Here is a 14,857-nt window from a genome sequence, read left to right on the forward strand (position 1 = left end):
AGTGAATTTGGAAATTAAATGCATTACAAAGTTTGTAACCAGAAAAACAAACTAGTTTTAATCAAGAAGGGACTTGTGTGGCTGAAGTCACTCGGAAAGAATTTTTACCGAAAATTATCAAACAAACAGATACGTAACAATATGCTGTACAGACACGTACATATATTCATGCACACACAAACTGTTTTGCATCTATAATGCTTATTCGATGAAGTCAACTAGGCAAGATAATAAAATTATCATTTTTTTTTATTTATTAAAAAACAAATCTCGGTCAAAGAGCCTAGCACTGTTCGAAAGTTACTGTTCCTGCATGAGAAATCGCTTCACTAAGAACGTGAATATGCCAGAAAGTTAAATTATTCGTTGTTTTTCGCACCACAACAGGCCATAACTGGTTATTTGATATTTGTATTGACTCTCTTGTGTTTGTATTCTGTTATTAGTTTTTTTTTATTATTTCTAAAAAGATATACTTTTAATCAGGTAACTTGTTTCTTTATCTTATTTCCGCATGTTTTATTTTTCTTCTAAAAATGATCTATTTACAAGTATCGAATCGAATTTTAAATGTGATAATCATTCAGCAGTAGCTATGAAAAAAACACGTAGCTTAAATAATCTTGACTTTAGCATAAAGCGACCTTTGTTTTATTATTAAACGATCGCAATAAAAACATTGGCCTAATAATCGTGATAAAAATTCACGACAGACTACTGATTTTCTTGTTTTATTTTTTTTTACACATTCCCCTAAATTAGTCCATATGGATTTTAAGTCAGAAGCTTGTAAATATGGCTTGTTTGTTTATTTCAGAACTTTGTTAAAAGCTAGAGAAAAGTTATCTTCTCATAACCACTCCTAAGTTTTAACTGTTAAAGTAGTGAGAAGGCAGATTATCGAAAACATCCACTTTAGCCAGAAACAGACTTGAAAAAACTTAAATATTACTTCACAATACTCATCTAGAACAAGAAAAAGGTAACGACTGCTTTACGTTTCCAACGGACTAATTTTACTTAATCCTATGTTATGCTGTATCTTAATTTAAAATTTTATTGGTTATAGGTCATAGGCGTTTTGGCTATACAAGAGAAAGTAGGGTAAAGAGTGTTGAACGATAGAATAGGCACGAAAAGCTAAAATTGACTACTGTTTTATTTTGATCGCCTATGTATGCGATAGCAGACGTTTTATAACGTCTGAATTTGTTTTCTTAAGGCGAAAAACATGAATAACATGATATTTTATTAAGTGTAAATAGTAACGAAAAACGGTTTAAATTTCGCGCCAAGCTACACGAGGGCTATCTGCGCTAGCCGTCCCTAATTTAAAAGAGAAAGACTAGAGGGAAGGCAGCTAATCATCACCACCTATCGCCAACTCTTGGGCTACCAACGAATAGTGGGATTGACCGTCATATTATAACAACCCCACGGCTGAAAAGGCAAGCGAACCTCAGATTGCGAGATGAGTGCCCTAACCCACCTGGCCATGCCGAGTCCCACGAAGAACGGAATAACATCACATTTCTAAAAATGGACAATTACAAAACGATAATAGTAGATCAACCGACGCTGCAACTTCGTCGATTCAGATTTGTTTTAAAAAATCAATAAATAGAAAAGAGAGTCGTGGAAGGTAGTTGTAATAAAATTTAAGCTTTGTGGAAGGTAGTCGTAATAAAATTTAACCTTTGTGGAAGGTAGTCGTAATAAAATTTAACCTTTGTGGAAGGTAGTCGTAATAAAATTTTAACCTTTGTGGAAGGTAGTCGTAATAAAACTTAACCTTTGTGCAAGGTAGTCGTAATCAAATTTAACCTTTGTGCAAGGTAGTCTAATCAAATTTAACCTTTGTGCAAGGTAGTCGTAATCAAATTTAACCTTTGTGGAAGCTAATCGTAATAAATTTAACCTTTGTGGAAGGTAGTCGTTATAAAATTTTAACCTTTGTGGAAGGTAGTCGTAATAAAATTTAACCTTTGTGGAAGGTAGTCGTAATAAAATTTAACCTTTGTGGAAGGCAGTCGTAATCAAATTTAACCTTTGTGGAAGGTAGTCGTAATCAAATTTAACCTTTGTGGAAGGTAGTCGTGATCAAATTTATCCTATGTGGAAGGAAGTCGTAATAAAATTTAACTTTTGTGGAAGGTAGTTGTGATCAACTTTAACCTTTGTGGAAGGCAGTCGTGATCAAATTTATCCTATATGGAAGGAAGTCGTAATAAAATGTAACCTTTGTGGAAGGTAGTTGTGATCAAATTTAACCTTTGTGGAAGGTAGTCGCAATCAAATTTAACCTTCGTGAAAGGTAGTAGTGGTCGGAATTTAAGTCCCTTGAAGATACTCATACTCGATTTTAAAGCAAACTGTGGCTCATTATCAGATCAGTGTTTTAGTATAAGTATGGAAACTTTATCTCATAAGTCTACCTAAGATGACGTCAATAATGGCCTGGTGGTTCGGGCGCTGGAGTCGCAAACTGCGGGTCGCAGGTTTGAAACCCCGTCACACCGAACATGCTCGCCCTTTCAGCCGTGGGACGTTATAATGTGACGGTCAAACCCACTATTTGTTGGTAAAAGAGTAGCCCAAGAGTTGGCGGTGAGTGGTGTTGACTAGTTGCTTTCTCTCTAATCTTTCACTTCTAAATTAGGCTAGCGCAGATAGCCTTCGTGTAGCTTTGCGCGAAATTCAAAACACATCAATGAGACCTTCACGGGCATACTGACATTAACCCTGTTCCAGACACAAGTATTTAAAGGTTAAGAAATGAGAAAAAAAAATAATACACAGAAATCAGGTATCTAACTATAGTAATTTACGTCATCATGCGTGGGAATACCACTAGGAAGTTCCCATAAGGTCAGTAATGTTGTGAAACTTGAAGAGCCCATTGGTCTGAATAGTTCTACCTTCGTGTTTCGCTATATGAACGAGGTTGTTGGTCAAGCAAGCTGTTAAAGTCCAACACAGTATGGTAGAAGCACCGAAAAAAAAAGAATTGATGAAGTAACTGTTGCTAAAATAACCTGAGGTAACTAATAAAGGATAAAGTATAGTTTATGTTTACTTATAAAAAGAATTAATGAAGGAACTGTTGCTAAAATAACCTGAGGTAACTAATAAAGGATAAAGTATAGTTTATGTTTACTTATAAAAAGAATTAATGAAGGAACTGTTGCTAAAATAACCTGAGGTAACTAATAAAGGATAAAGTATAGTTTATGTTTACTTATAAAAAGAATTAATGAAGGAACTGTTGCTAAAATAACCTGAGGTAACTAATAAAGGATAAAGTATAGTTTATGTTTACTTATAAAAAAAAAAGGTGCGCTATGCAGGTGTTCTAATTAACAGTTAGAATAGTACAGCCCCATTACACAAAACTAACAAACAAATAGCCAGTTATGCAATCAGAACCCTTGGGGCCCGAAGAGGGACTTGATCAATCTAGTGAAATAGGTAGTTTCGCTCGTGAGCAGGTCGCGGAAAATATGTTTTTTTTTAGAATTTTCTCTCATAGCTACAATAATGGACTATCTGCGCTTAGCCGTCCATAATATTGAACTGATAGACTAGAGGGGAATGAGCTAGTGAACGGCATCCACTATCAATTTTGGGGGCTATTGTTGTCTGAACGAATAGTGGCACTTGACCGTCATTCTTTTATTGCATCCATAGCCCCAAAATGCGGAGCGCGTTTTTGAGGCAATAGGCTTCAAACTGTTCATCTTCGGATTCACTGTCGGGAAAATTTTCCATTAGATTACGCCCGGCACACCTCAAGAGATATCTTGTGTTACTTCAGTGTCTAGCCATAGGCTCGATACAGGGTTACGAAACGCACTAATTTTCCATTAGATTACGCCCGTCACACCTCAAGAGATATCTTGTGTTACTTCAGTGTCTAGCCATAGGCTCGATACAGGGTTACGAAACGCACTAATTTTCCATTAGATTACGCCCGGCACACCTCAAGAGATATCTTGTGTTACTTCAGTGTCTAGCCATAGGCTCGATACAGGATTACGAAACGCACTCATAACTATTTTCTACGCATAATCAATTTTTGAAAAGTGACCTAACACAAAATAAAGTTAGGTACTTTTCTTATGCAGTGTCTTAATACAAAACTACCTAGCTAAGACTGACGAGTACATTAGTGTTACTCCTACCAAAAGCCTGATAACAAAATTACCTAAATCTTTCATGAAACTTTCTGGACACGACAAAATCCTCAACAAGTGTCCTCATTTACACAGAGCAAAGAAACGCAGGCACCATGTTATTTTAAACGTTATTTACACATGTTCAGTGCTTGATAAAAATCGGTTTTTATATGCAAGAAAGACAATAGAATCAATAGCAGATGACAAGATATTAGGAAATATTATCAACTAGCAAAATATCTAAAACACAAGAGGGAATTCTCAATAGCCACGGCACTTGAAATTCTTTTAGGCAGCATTAGAGTGAATTAATCTATGAGACCTTGGGCGTGGTCAAATACACTAACCGAAAGGGTTTTGATCTCCTGAGTTCAAAACTGTAATTAGATCTCAAATCGGTCAAGAGATGGCGGAGCTATTCGCTAAAAGTTTGTACTTGAATAAATATTACTAATATTACATAGACAAACCCAGTAGCTACCTGTATTATATAACCCAAGTTAGTAGTTACCAGCATTACACAATCAAAATAGTATTTAGTAATACTACATAGACAAAGTCAGTAGTTACTGACATTACATAATCGAAGTTATTAGTTACCAGCATTACACAACCAAAATAGTATTTAGTAATACTACATAGACAAAGTCAGTAGTCACTGACATTACATACTCAAAGTTATTAGTTACCAGCATTACGCAGTCAAAGTTAGTAGTCGCCATTGTTAATATTTAATGTTATTTTTATTTTTAAACAACAGTATTGTTACAAATCTCAACTGCTGGGGTGTGAGTGTTTTTGACAGATATCCCAGTTTTATTAAAGTAATTCTATAGGAAGTCTTCTCTGTCTTAACTTCTCTCTGCTTCTGATGTGAATTTTTTTCTTAAACAAAGTATTTTTCATTTCAATATTCTCTGCTAATAAACATTTCTGTTTTAAGCAGAATTTTTCTGTTTCCCATCTACTCTGTGCTTGTGGTGCATCTCTGCTCTATCGAACTAATTCTATAGTAGATCCTATTTTCCGTGTCTTCTCTCCATAGCCCGAACACGAATCTCAGTTTTAAACCTGCAATTCTGTAGTAGTTATTCCGCACGCGATTCCATACCTAAGTCTTTATGCTGACTGTGACGTGCGTTTTCTTGCAGATTTTTTTCGTCTTGAGAAAGAAGTTTACCCACATTTCAGCACTTCACGTCACTCACCATTCCCTCATTGCATGGGGTGTCTGGATTGGTATGAAATTTGGTGCTGGTAAGTAACTTATATTTGAAAACACAACTTGGAGTAGACACCTAATTATACATTCTTTGCACTCTTGGTACTCACACTAGGAAAAGCATTCAGTTCTTTCTGTTTAAATGTTTATTACCATGTCTGCTCAACGGGTTCGAGAACAGTTACAGGAAAGAACCCAAAACATGGGGCATGGAGTTAAAAAAACAAGTTTCTGGAAATATGTTAATTTCGAAACCAATGAGTGAAAACCACAGATGGTTGTTAGTGAGCGAAAAGCATTTTTCAACTATTCGACCAAATCTTACGTTATTTAGTACTAGTCTGGCGATGTTAAACTCTAAACAACATGGTTGTTAGTGAGCGAAAAGCATTTTTCAACTATTCGACCAAATCTTACGTTATTTAGTACTAGTCTGGCGATGTTAAACTCTAAACAACATAAAACACTATTCGACCAAATCTTACGTTATTTAGTACTAGTCTGGCGATGTTAAACTCTAAACAACATAAAACACAATGCATAAAAGGTGTTGATTAACTAAATTTGCAAGACCTTGCGTTATGCCTTATGCGTTCTTTTGTTTTTCGTAAAACAAATTAACTTTTCAAACACTGAGAAAAACACGCCAGGACCTTGGGTTTAGAAGAAACACGTGTATATCTAGAGGTAAAAACGGCTTTATTTTAGATAGTCTTCATGGTCGTTACTAATGGCTGGATAACATTACATATAAGTTGTCCAATTTCTTTGATTTTTAAAAAACTCAAGGTCTTAAGTTTCAACAAAAGTTAAAGGAACTTAAGGCCCGGCATGGACGGGTGGTTAAGGCACTTGACTCGCAATCTGAGGGTCGCGGGTTCGAATCCCCGTCACACCAAACATGCTCGCCCTTTCAGCCGTGGGGGCGTTATAATGTGACGGTCAATCCCACTATTCGTTGGTAAAAGAGTAGCCCAAGAGTGGTGGTGATGACTAGCTGCCTTCTCTCTAGTCTTACACTGCTAAATTAGGGACGGCTAGCGCAGATAGCCCTCGTGTAGCTTTGCGCGAAATTCAGAAACAAACAAACAGAGGAACGTAATGATTGCATACAGTTACAACCCATATGTCAAGAGAGTGTATCTTTTGAACGGGGTCTAAGCTCTGAATTATCCAGATTAAAGATTTGTTTCCTTTGTTATTGATTAATCAGTAGGATATAAGTGTTAAATGTTTCGCCACATAAACTAAAATCTCGGAGTGAATCATTACGATACTTGAAATTCGATGACGAGGAACCCACTTTGAGACTAATAATGGCTGGAGACGGCTTGAATGGGTAATGAAGAAAACGTATATTAAAGTTTTTCTTCATTACACATTCAAGCCGTCTCCAGCCATTATTACGATACTTGATTTATGGGGAAAACCCCTTGATGTATGCCCTTGACGGGGTTAACAATATTTCACAATTTTTATCGGGGGGGGGGAGGAATTTACTCGCCTAGCAGTTAAAAATTGGGAGCTGAATAGATAGCCAAGATAAGAGGTCTTCAATTATTCACCCCATCTACTGTTTCATGCGATACTGAGTAACACTAATGGAAAGAATTATTCCCTCCTGTGGGTAAGGGGTCTCGATTTATAACAATTGTTCCTCTGATAATCAACAAAACAAACTCCTCTCACTTACTACAGTATTTAGGACTACGTTATCTGAGACTACGTTATCTGGGACTACAATATTTTGGAATATCTTATATAGTACTGCATTATTTAGGACTACAATATTTGTAACTACGTTATATAGTACTACATTATACAATACTACATTTTCTGGTACTACGTTATATAGTACTACATTATACAATACCACATTTTCTGGTACTACGTTATATAGTACTACATTATCTAATACAGTAATACCCCGTTTAACTCTCAGAAAGGGTTCTTGAGAACAGAGCTCTGAATGAATCAGCTCTCATTACATATATGAAGGTATGTAACTGAAAGCATTGTTTCTTACTGGGGAATGATGTATAAGTACTTTATTTAGGTACTGGTAAACATAGATTGTTACAGTACAGTGTTATTTATTAAAATAAATGAACACAAACAGTATTAAAAAACAAAAAAAATATATCAAACTGGCACCGACCCCATATGGAAGGCGGTAGGTAGGCGAGGCAACAGGTACGTGAGGCAGTGGGTAATGGACATCAATACGAAAAAAAAAATCCTGAATCCTAATATGGGAATTGTGACATTGTTTCTCTAAGCATCCTCTCTTCTCTATTTTATTTATCACTCCTCCAGTAAGTATAAAATTTAAATCGCTGTAAAAAAGCAAATTTGTATTAGCCTTCAATCTTGTTTGGTTACAAAGCCATCAAATAGAAAATCAGACTCCTCCTGCCACGCCCACCTGTTACATCCTCTCTTTCGGGATTTGTCAATACATGTATTTCTCTCTTACGTTTATGGCTATATTAGTTACAGCCAATAGACATGAAAGGTTTTCGTTTATCAAATGACGTATTATATTACGTTGTTTTCTGTATAGAGATTTGTAGATCGCGTCTTAAGAAAATGTTTTTTTCCGACGGGAAGATATTTTGTGGATGGATGACGTTTTAACGGTTCATATTGCATGGCTAGAAACGCCAGAAAAATTGTGATAGTTACAGGACATTGTCTGCTTTTTGCATGCTGTTATTCTATGTTCTTTGTTGCATTATTTTATCAAATAAAAATTTTTAGTGCCGTACTACCATTAGTATGAAAAAGTAGTGTTCAGAGTGTTATGGATTTTCCAATTTTTTTTCCTATCTGGTGAAAAAATAATAATCTCTCAAGGAGACAAGCGGGGTGGCGCTAAGCCATCTAAGCCTACACCATTTAAGGCTACGTTATACGCTATCTAAGGGCAACGTTGTTTAGTAGTGCAATATTTAGGGCTACGTTATCTAAGACTACGATATCTAAGGGCAACGTTGTTTAGTAGTGCAATATTTAGGGCTACGTTATCTAAGACTACGATATCTAAGGGCAACGTTGTTTAGTAGTGCAATATTTAGGGCTACGTTATCTAAGACTACGATATCTAAGGGCAACGTTGTTTAGTAGTGCAATATTTAGGGCTACGTTATCTAAGACTACGATATCTAAGGGCAACGTTGTTTAGTAGTGCAATATTTAGAGCTACGAAATCTAGGGCTACGATATTTAGGACCACGTTATCTTAGACTATGATATTTAGGGTAATTAATCAAAATACGACTGAATAATAGAAAGTGACAAACACGTAATTTATGTCGCGGTGGGAGCTCCTTGAGACCTGGAATGTATTTACACATATTTTCAGGTAGTATTTCAGTGAGTGGGTAACATTCTTTAGGCCTTATATCCTTATAAATGAAGCCTTGTAGCTGCGTATCCAGTTACAGCATTCTAAGTTAAAACTTTGTCAATCTATAGGATATATTTACTGGCTACCTTTCCAAGTCATATAGAAACAATGACGAAATAATTGAGGCATTCCAGAGGGTATTTACATAAAACATATCCAACTCTAAGATAGTGAGAACTTGGGGTTAAGATCAATACCTTACTTACTGTTTACCATATTGATGTTATCAAGTGATCTGGTAAGTAGACCAATGAAACTTGTAAAGTTTGATAACTTAACTTTCAAGTAAAACGACTCCCGCGAGATTCATTTCAAGAATATTACGAATTATTTTGCTGAAATTTAGGAAGAAGTCCTCGTTATAAACGCGTTTATTCACGTACCATGGACGGTCTGTTAATTATTATCTTCCTATTAGTCGGCAACATTAATCGCAATATTATATTAAAGTCTCACTGTCACTTGCTAACATTTATGTCTGCGGACTTACAACGCTAGAAACCGGGTTTCGATACTCGATCTGGGCAGAGCACAGATAGCCCATTGAGTAGCTTTGTGCTTGATTACAAACAAAAACAAAAGCTAACATTTAACCAATAGTTCCCTCTGCTGACTCATCGATAAGTCTGCAGGCTTACGACACTAAATATCAGATTTCGATACCCGTGGTAGGCCATTGTGTAGTGTAGTTTCTTACTTAACAACAATCAAACCTTCATTATTATTATTTTTTGTTTAAAATGTTTATTCCAAACACTCTCCAGTAATTTATGTAGCTAAACACGTGATCGTTTCTTCTGTATATTTCAGGTGGACAGAACGCCTTTTTTCCTTTCGTCAACTGCTTTGTCCATATGATAATGTATGCCTACTACTGCCTGGCCGCACTGGGACCCCACATGAAGCCGTATTTATGGTGGAAGAAGTATATCACCATCATACAAATGGTGAGCTGTTTCTGGATAAATAATCTCCTTGTTACAATATCAACTTTAAAACAACACGTGCGCTGAATTATATACACTTTACGTTTCTGCAGGTTGATTTCTAGGACGAATTTAGGACTACTTATTCACGAGATTATTGTATCATTTACAGGATGAAGATATATTTTTCACTTTACTTTACGAATTAGATAACTTAACAAAATAGTTATTTTAAGAATATATTCAAAAACTCCGGGCGTGATCTAATGGTTAGTGTACCGTGTTTCCATAATTTGTTCAATTCTTTATTAACCCTCAAGTTACCGAGTTGTTCTCTTACTATTGACTAATGGTGATTAAAACCTATCATACTGAGTAATTTTATGTTTTTATCTGTTGCAACAATTGGTAAGAAGTAGTAACAAAATAATTGGACGAAATCGCTCATTTTCTTTGTGAGAAATAACAACAAAAAAGGACTCTCCCTAGAAGTAATGAGTGGAATTAATTGCAATATTGATTGGACTCTGGTTCAAAGATTTTGTGTGGCTCATGTGTTATTATGGGCCCTGTAACCAATATGACTATGAGTCCGAGGGTTCATGGTTCGTTGACTGATGTCGCAATAACGTTCTCCGCAATTTGGGGTCGTGGGTGCGTCATAAAAATGACGGTCAAATCCCACTATTTGGTCAGATAGTAATAGCCAAAGAGTTGGCTATTGATTAGTTGCTTTCTCTGTAGTCTATTAGTTTAAAATTAGAGTCGGATATGTACAGGTGTAGCTTTGCGCGAAAACTTTGAAACAAACATTGTATTTTTCTCTTCCCACAGGTTCAGTTTGTACTCATTGGACTTCATGCCGTCGTTCCACTGTTTTCTGGTTGTGACTTTCATCCCGGATTTGCCTATGCCATCCTTGCTCATGCCATCTTCTTCTTAGTGATGTTTCTCAACTTTTATATCCATGCTTACGTTAAGAGGCAAGAAGAAAATCGAGAAATGACGATGAAAGAAAAAAAAGATCGAGAGCGAAAAAATGGAAATGACCAAATAATGAACGGGTCTACAATTCTCGAAAATAATGGACTAAAAAATGGAACCGTGGTAAATGGGAAACTTCGAAACGGGTCCAACTATCACAACGGAAACATTCACAATAGAAAAGCACAGAAAAAAGAATGAGCCCAGAAAAATCGAAACTCATTAGATGATAAGAGTGACTTTAAAAATGTCTTTAGTAATGTCAAACCATCAATTAAAAATAACATTTTCCATTTACAGTTGCTTTATTTCATTTTTCTTATCTCTTTATTAGGAAATGAGACTGTAGCTGATTTGTTTATACTAAAATAAACTCGAATTACATTTGCTCCAAAGAAGTTAATCCTATTGTAATATCAACAGTTATTATCTAAATCATTATTCGACAAAAGCCTGTGTATCCGTTTATAACTGGCGAAACACTTGACTGATTGTCACCAAACCCGGTATGACAATGGGCTATCTGTGCTCTGCCCACCTCGGGTATCGAAACCTGGTTTCTAGCGTTGTAAGTCCACAGACATACCGCTGTGCCACTGGGGGGCATGAAATCAGTTTCAACTTCTGTACAAAATTTATTTACAAGTAGCTGACGTTCCCGTTCTACGGAGTGGGATGACATAAGGGTCCCAGGACGTAGAGGGATCAGATTCGATCGCCGATACCCTATATCAGTCTCGTGGAGAGTCATAAGGTTACATATTAGTAGCTTTGTGCATAACTTCAAACAAACAATCAATCAAAATAAATAAATATCACACACACAAAATATAAAAAAAAGTGAGAAAAATCGTAATATTTAGCTAGTGAAAACAAAAAGAGTGGATAACTAGAAAAATGAGTATACCAATTACAAGTTTTATTATCATGAGAGAGAAAATAATATTATTGATATTACTGCGATCGGTCTATTCTCAACCCTCCCCGTCATTATTGAAATTAAACCTTATAATGGCTATTTCTCGTGCAGACCCAAACTGAGAAAATAACCGCAAGCTATAGCAAATGGTGTAACTTGCTCAAATTGAACATTTTTCAAAAGGTGTAGCTGATACTTGAGAATATGGTGGAGAAAGTTTGTTTGCTTGTCCTAGAGCAAAGCCACATTATCGGTGCCCACTGTGGAGAATCGAACCCCGGATTTCGGAGCTGTAAGAAAATAGCGCAAAATTAAAATCTGCATAAAAAAATTTGGCGAAACTTAGCATTTGATTCATGCCAGTTTCTCTTTATATCATCTAAACCCCGATTTTTTCATCTGCAAATTTCTTTTCGCGTATAACATTGACTCACACAGTTTTAAAATTAAATTTGTTTCATAGGGATAACAAGAAGCCCCCCGAGATTAATAATTTTTATTCAGAAAACGTTCTAACAAACATCTGAACTGAAAACTTATTGTTTTTTATTATTATCTTGAAGCCCCCAGATATAGTTTTTCCCTCTCGTTAAAAGTTTAAAAATTCGTAGCAAGTGTTGTTGTTTATTATAATTAATTGCAGAGCATTCAATTGAGAAGGTTTATAAATAATAAGAACGACAAACGGCGTCAGAAACTGATATGCACTCATAGAACTTAACGAATGTTTGAAATGAGTAAAACAATGTATAAACCTGTAAATAATTAACTTTTCAAAAATCGCCGCTAGGAGCATTCCACATAACTGTTTGTTTGTGTGTTGTTGTTTTTTTAACAAAGCCACAATGGACTTTCTGCTTTGTCCACCGAGAGGAATCGAACTCATTATTTCAGAATCCGTTAATTTACCGCTGTCCTACCGGAAAACTCCACATAACACCACCTAACGTTCTTGAATGAAAGCATTACATTAATAGTGCCGGTTGTTAATGGCAACAAATAATTTACGTTGCCAGAAGGCTATATGTATATTTTTTTTCTAAGGTCAAGGAATAAATTAAATATAAAAAAACGTTTTTGATTGTGTTCTTCAAATATGCAAAAACAACATTCAATATGTTATCGTGTTTTTCAGTATTTAATGCTAACAAGACAGTTCACCCCCTGGTGGCTTAGCGGTAATTCCGAGGGCGTATAAAGCTAAAAATTGGGTTTGGATACCCGTGATGGGTATAGCACAGACAGCCCATTGTGTACCTTAGCACTTAAGAACAAACAAATAAAACAGTTCTTTAGGTAAAGTTGCGGGATTGCAATGTTAAACCTGAAGTCCAACTAGACAAAGCTAAGATAACAGTAGCACGTAGCTATAAAATAAGCTACTATAAAGATCTTTTAAATATGTAAGCAACCCTAAACCTCATATCAAATGTACAATACTTAAGTGAAATTACACGATTTTTATGATCGATAGAGCTAGTTGGGCGAATGTACGTACATTACCTATTTTGCTTTCAAAGTAAAATTTATTCGTGTAATATTACACGCACATCCTTTGAGAAGGTCTGTTTCAGCTTCTGTAGTAGGTATTTAAATAACGCCCCTCTTGTCCTGTTTACTCAAGTCTCAAAGATTTGTGTTACAGTTTTTATACTGAAAAGAAGACACAATTGTAAGGCTAGATTAAAAGACAGTAATAACATCTAATTTTCTAGGAAGTAAGGGATTCGAGAGGTTATTTAGATTAAGTTAACTTTTTTTTTGTGTGCTAACGTATAATGCGGTGGTTTTAGATTAAATATACTTAATAGCGAGGATACTTAATTGAGGAGCAAAAAGTTTAATTTTTGTTTTGCTCTGGTCGGAAGTTAAGTTCGTATTTTCAATCAATCGTTCACTGACACAAACTACAGTAACATGAGGTTTTTCACCTGGGTTAAAAGATTTTATTATTCACAATTTATTTCAACTTATTTTATACTATTTAGTTTACTTGACGGGCTGTTTTTTTTTTTTTCACCGAGAATTTTCTACGTAAACAATTGTATTATTAGTTTTCATTAGAATTTGTTAATTAAAAATTATTATCAGTTTTACGAATGTATGATCCACTTAGGCCAACTATGGATACGATGTTAAACATTTAGAATAAATAATTATATTTTATTTTGTTTCTGTATATTTATCAGTTTTATGAATGTATATCCTCCCATGGCCAGCTATGGATAAGGTGTATAATTTTAAGAGTTAATAACAATATTTTATTTTGTTTCTGTATATCTATCAGTTTTATGAATGTATATCCTCCCATGGCCAGCTATGGATAAGGTGTATAATTTTAAGAGTTAATAACAATATTTTATTTTGTTTCTGTATATCTATCAGTTTTATGAATGTATATCCTCCCATGGCCAGCTATGGATAAGGTGTATAATTTTAAGAGTTAATAACAATATTTTATGTTGTTTCTGTATATCTATCAGTTTGATGAATGTATATCCTCCCATGGCCAGCTATGGATAAGGTGTATAATTTTAAGAGTTAATAACAATATTTTATTTTGTTTCTACATGTCTGTCAGTGCTATGAATGTTATGTATGACCCCTTATGGTCAACTATGGATAGATGTTAAATTTAAAGAATTAATAAACAACTTATATGACAAAACCTTGTTGATTCCCTTTTATAAGTAATAGAGAGATCTAAACTATTTGATGTTCACAGTGTGAACGGGATGTTACAGCACATTCAACAGATACTGAATTTGTAAAACATCATTGGAAGAGCACGTTATGTTTAAATCATAGAAAATGATGTTCACAGTGTGAACGGGATGTTACAGCACATTCAACAGATACTGAACTTGTAAAACATCATTGGAAGAGCACGTTATGTTTAAATCATAGAAAGGACAAATTTATAATCTTTTAGACGAACACCACTAAGTGAAAAAGAAAAACTCGTTCTTGAAATAAACATGAGTCCTCTGTTCTATTATTCGATTCAACATTTCTCGCCGAGTTCTACCAATTTCACGAAATTCCACCTATTATTACAATGGCAAAAGTATGCCCCCGCAATTGCGGAAGGACCCGAACCAAAAGGGGGGGAGCTGAATCAGTCAGAATCGTAATTACACTTTTTATGCGGGAATCTTTTATAGTTACTCCACTGTCTCAATAGTCTCTCTGGACAACAGATCGGAAGAAAAAAGATTAGGT

General features: G+C 35.2%; 1 protein-coding gene across 1 annotated transcript in view; it reads left to right on the forward strand.

Moving 5' to 3' along the window:
• The window catches only part of LOC106461096 (elongation of very long chain fatty acids protein AAEL008004-like), a 39,429-nt gene extending 28,315 nt beyond the window's left edge, over positions 1-11,114 (forward strand). The window contains exons 6-8 of the mRNA XM_013920887.2: positions 5,327-5,432; positions 9,617-9,753; positions 10,567-11,114. Coding sequence (XP_013776341.1) covers positions 5,327-5,432; positions 9,617-9,753; positions 10,567-10,917 — 594 coding nt within the window. The 3' untranslated portion in view covers positions 10,918-11,114. The remainder of the gene's footprint in view (positions 1-5,326; positions 5,433-9,616; positions 9,754-10,566) is intronic.
• The last annotated feature ends 3,743 nt before the right edge of the window (positions 11,115-14,857 follow it).

Source organism: Limulus polyphemus, unplaced genomic scaffold (assembly GCF_000517525.1).
Source record: "Limulus polyphemus unplaced genomic scaffold, Limulus_polyphemus-2.1.2 Scaffold36, whole genome shotgun sequence".
In the NCBI taxonomy this organism is placed as follows: domain Eukaryota; kingdom Metazoa; phylum Arthropoda; class Merostomata; order Xiphosura; family Limulidae; genus Limulus; species Limulus polyphemus.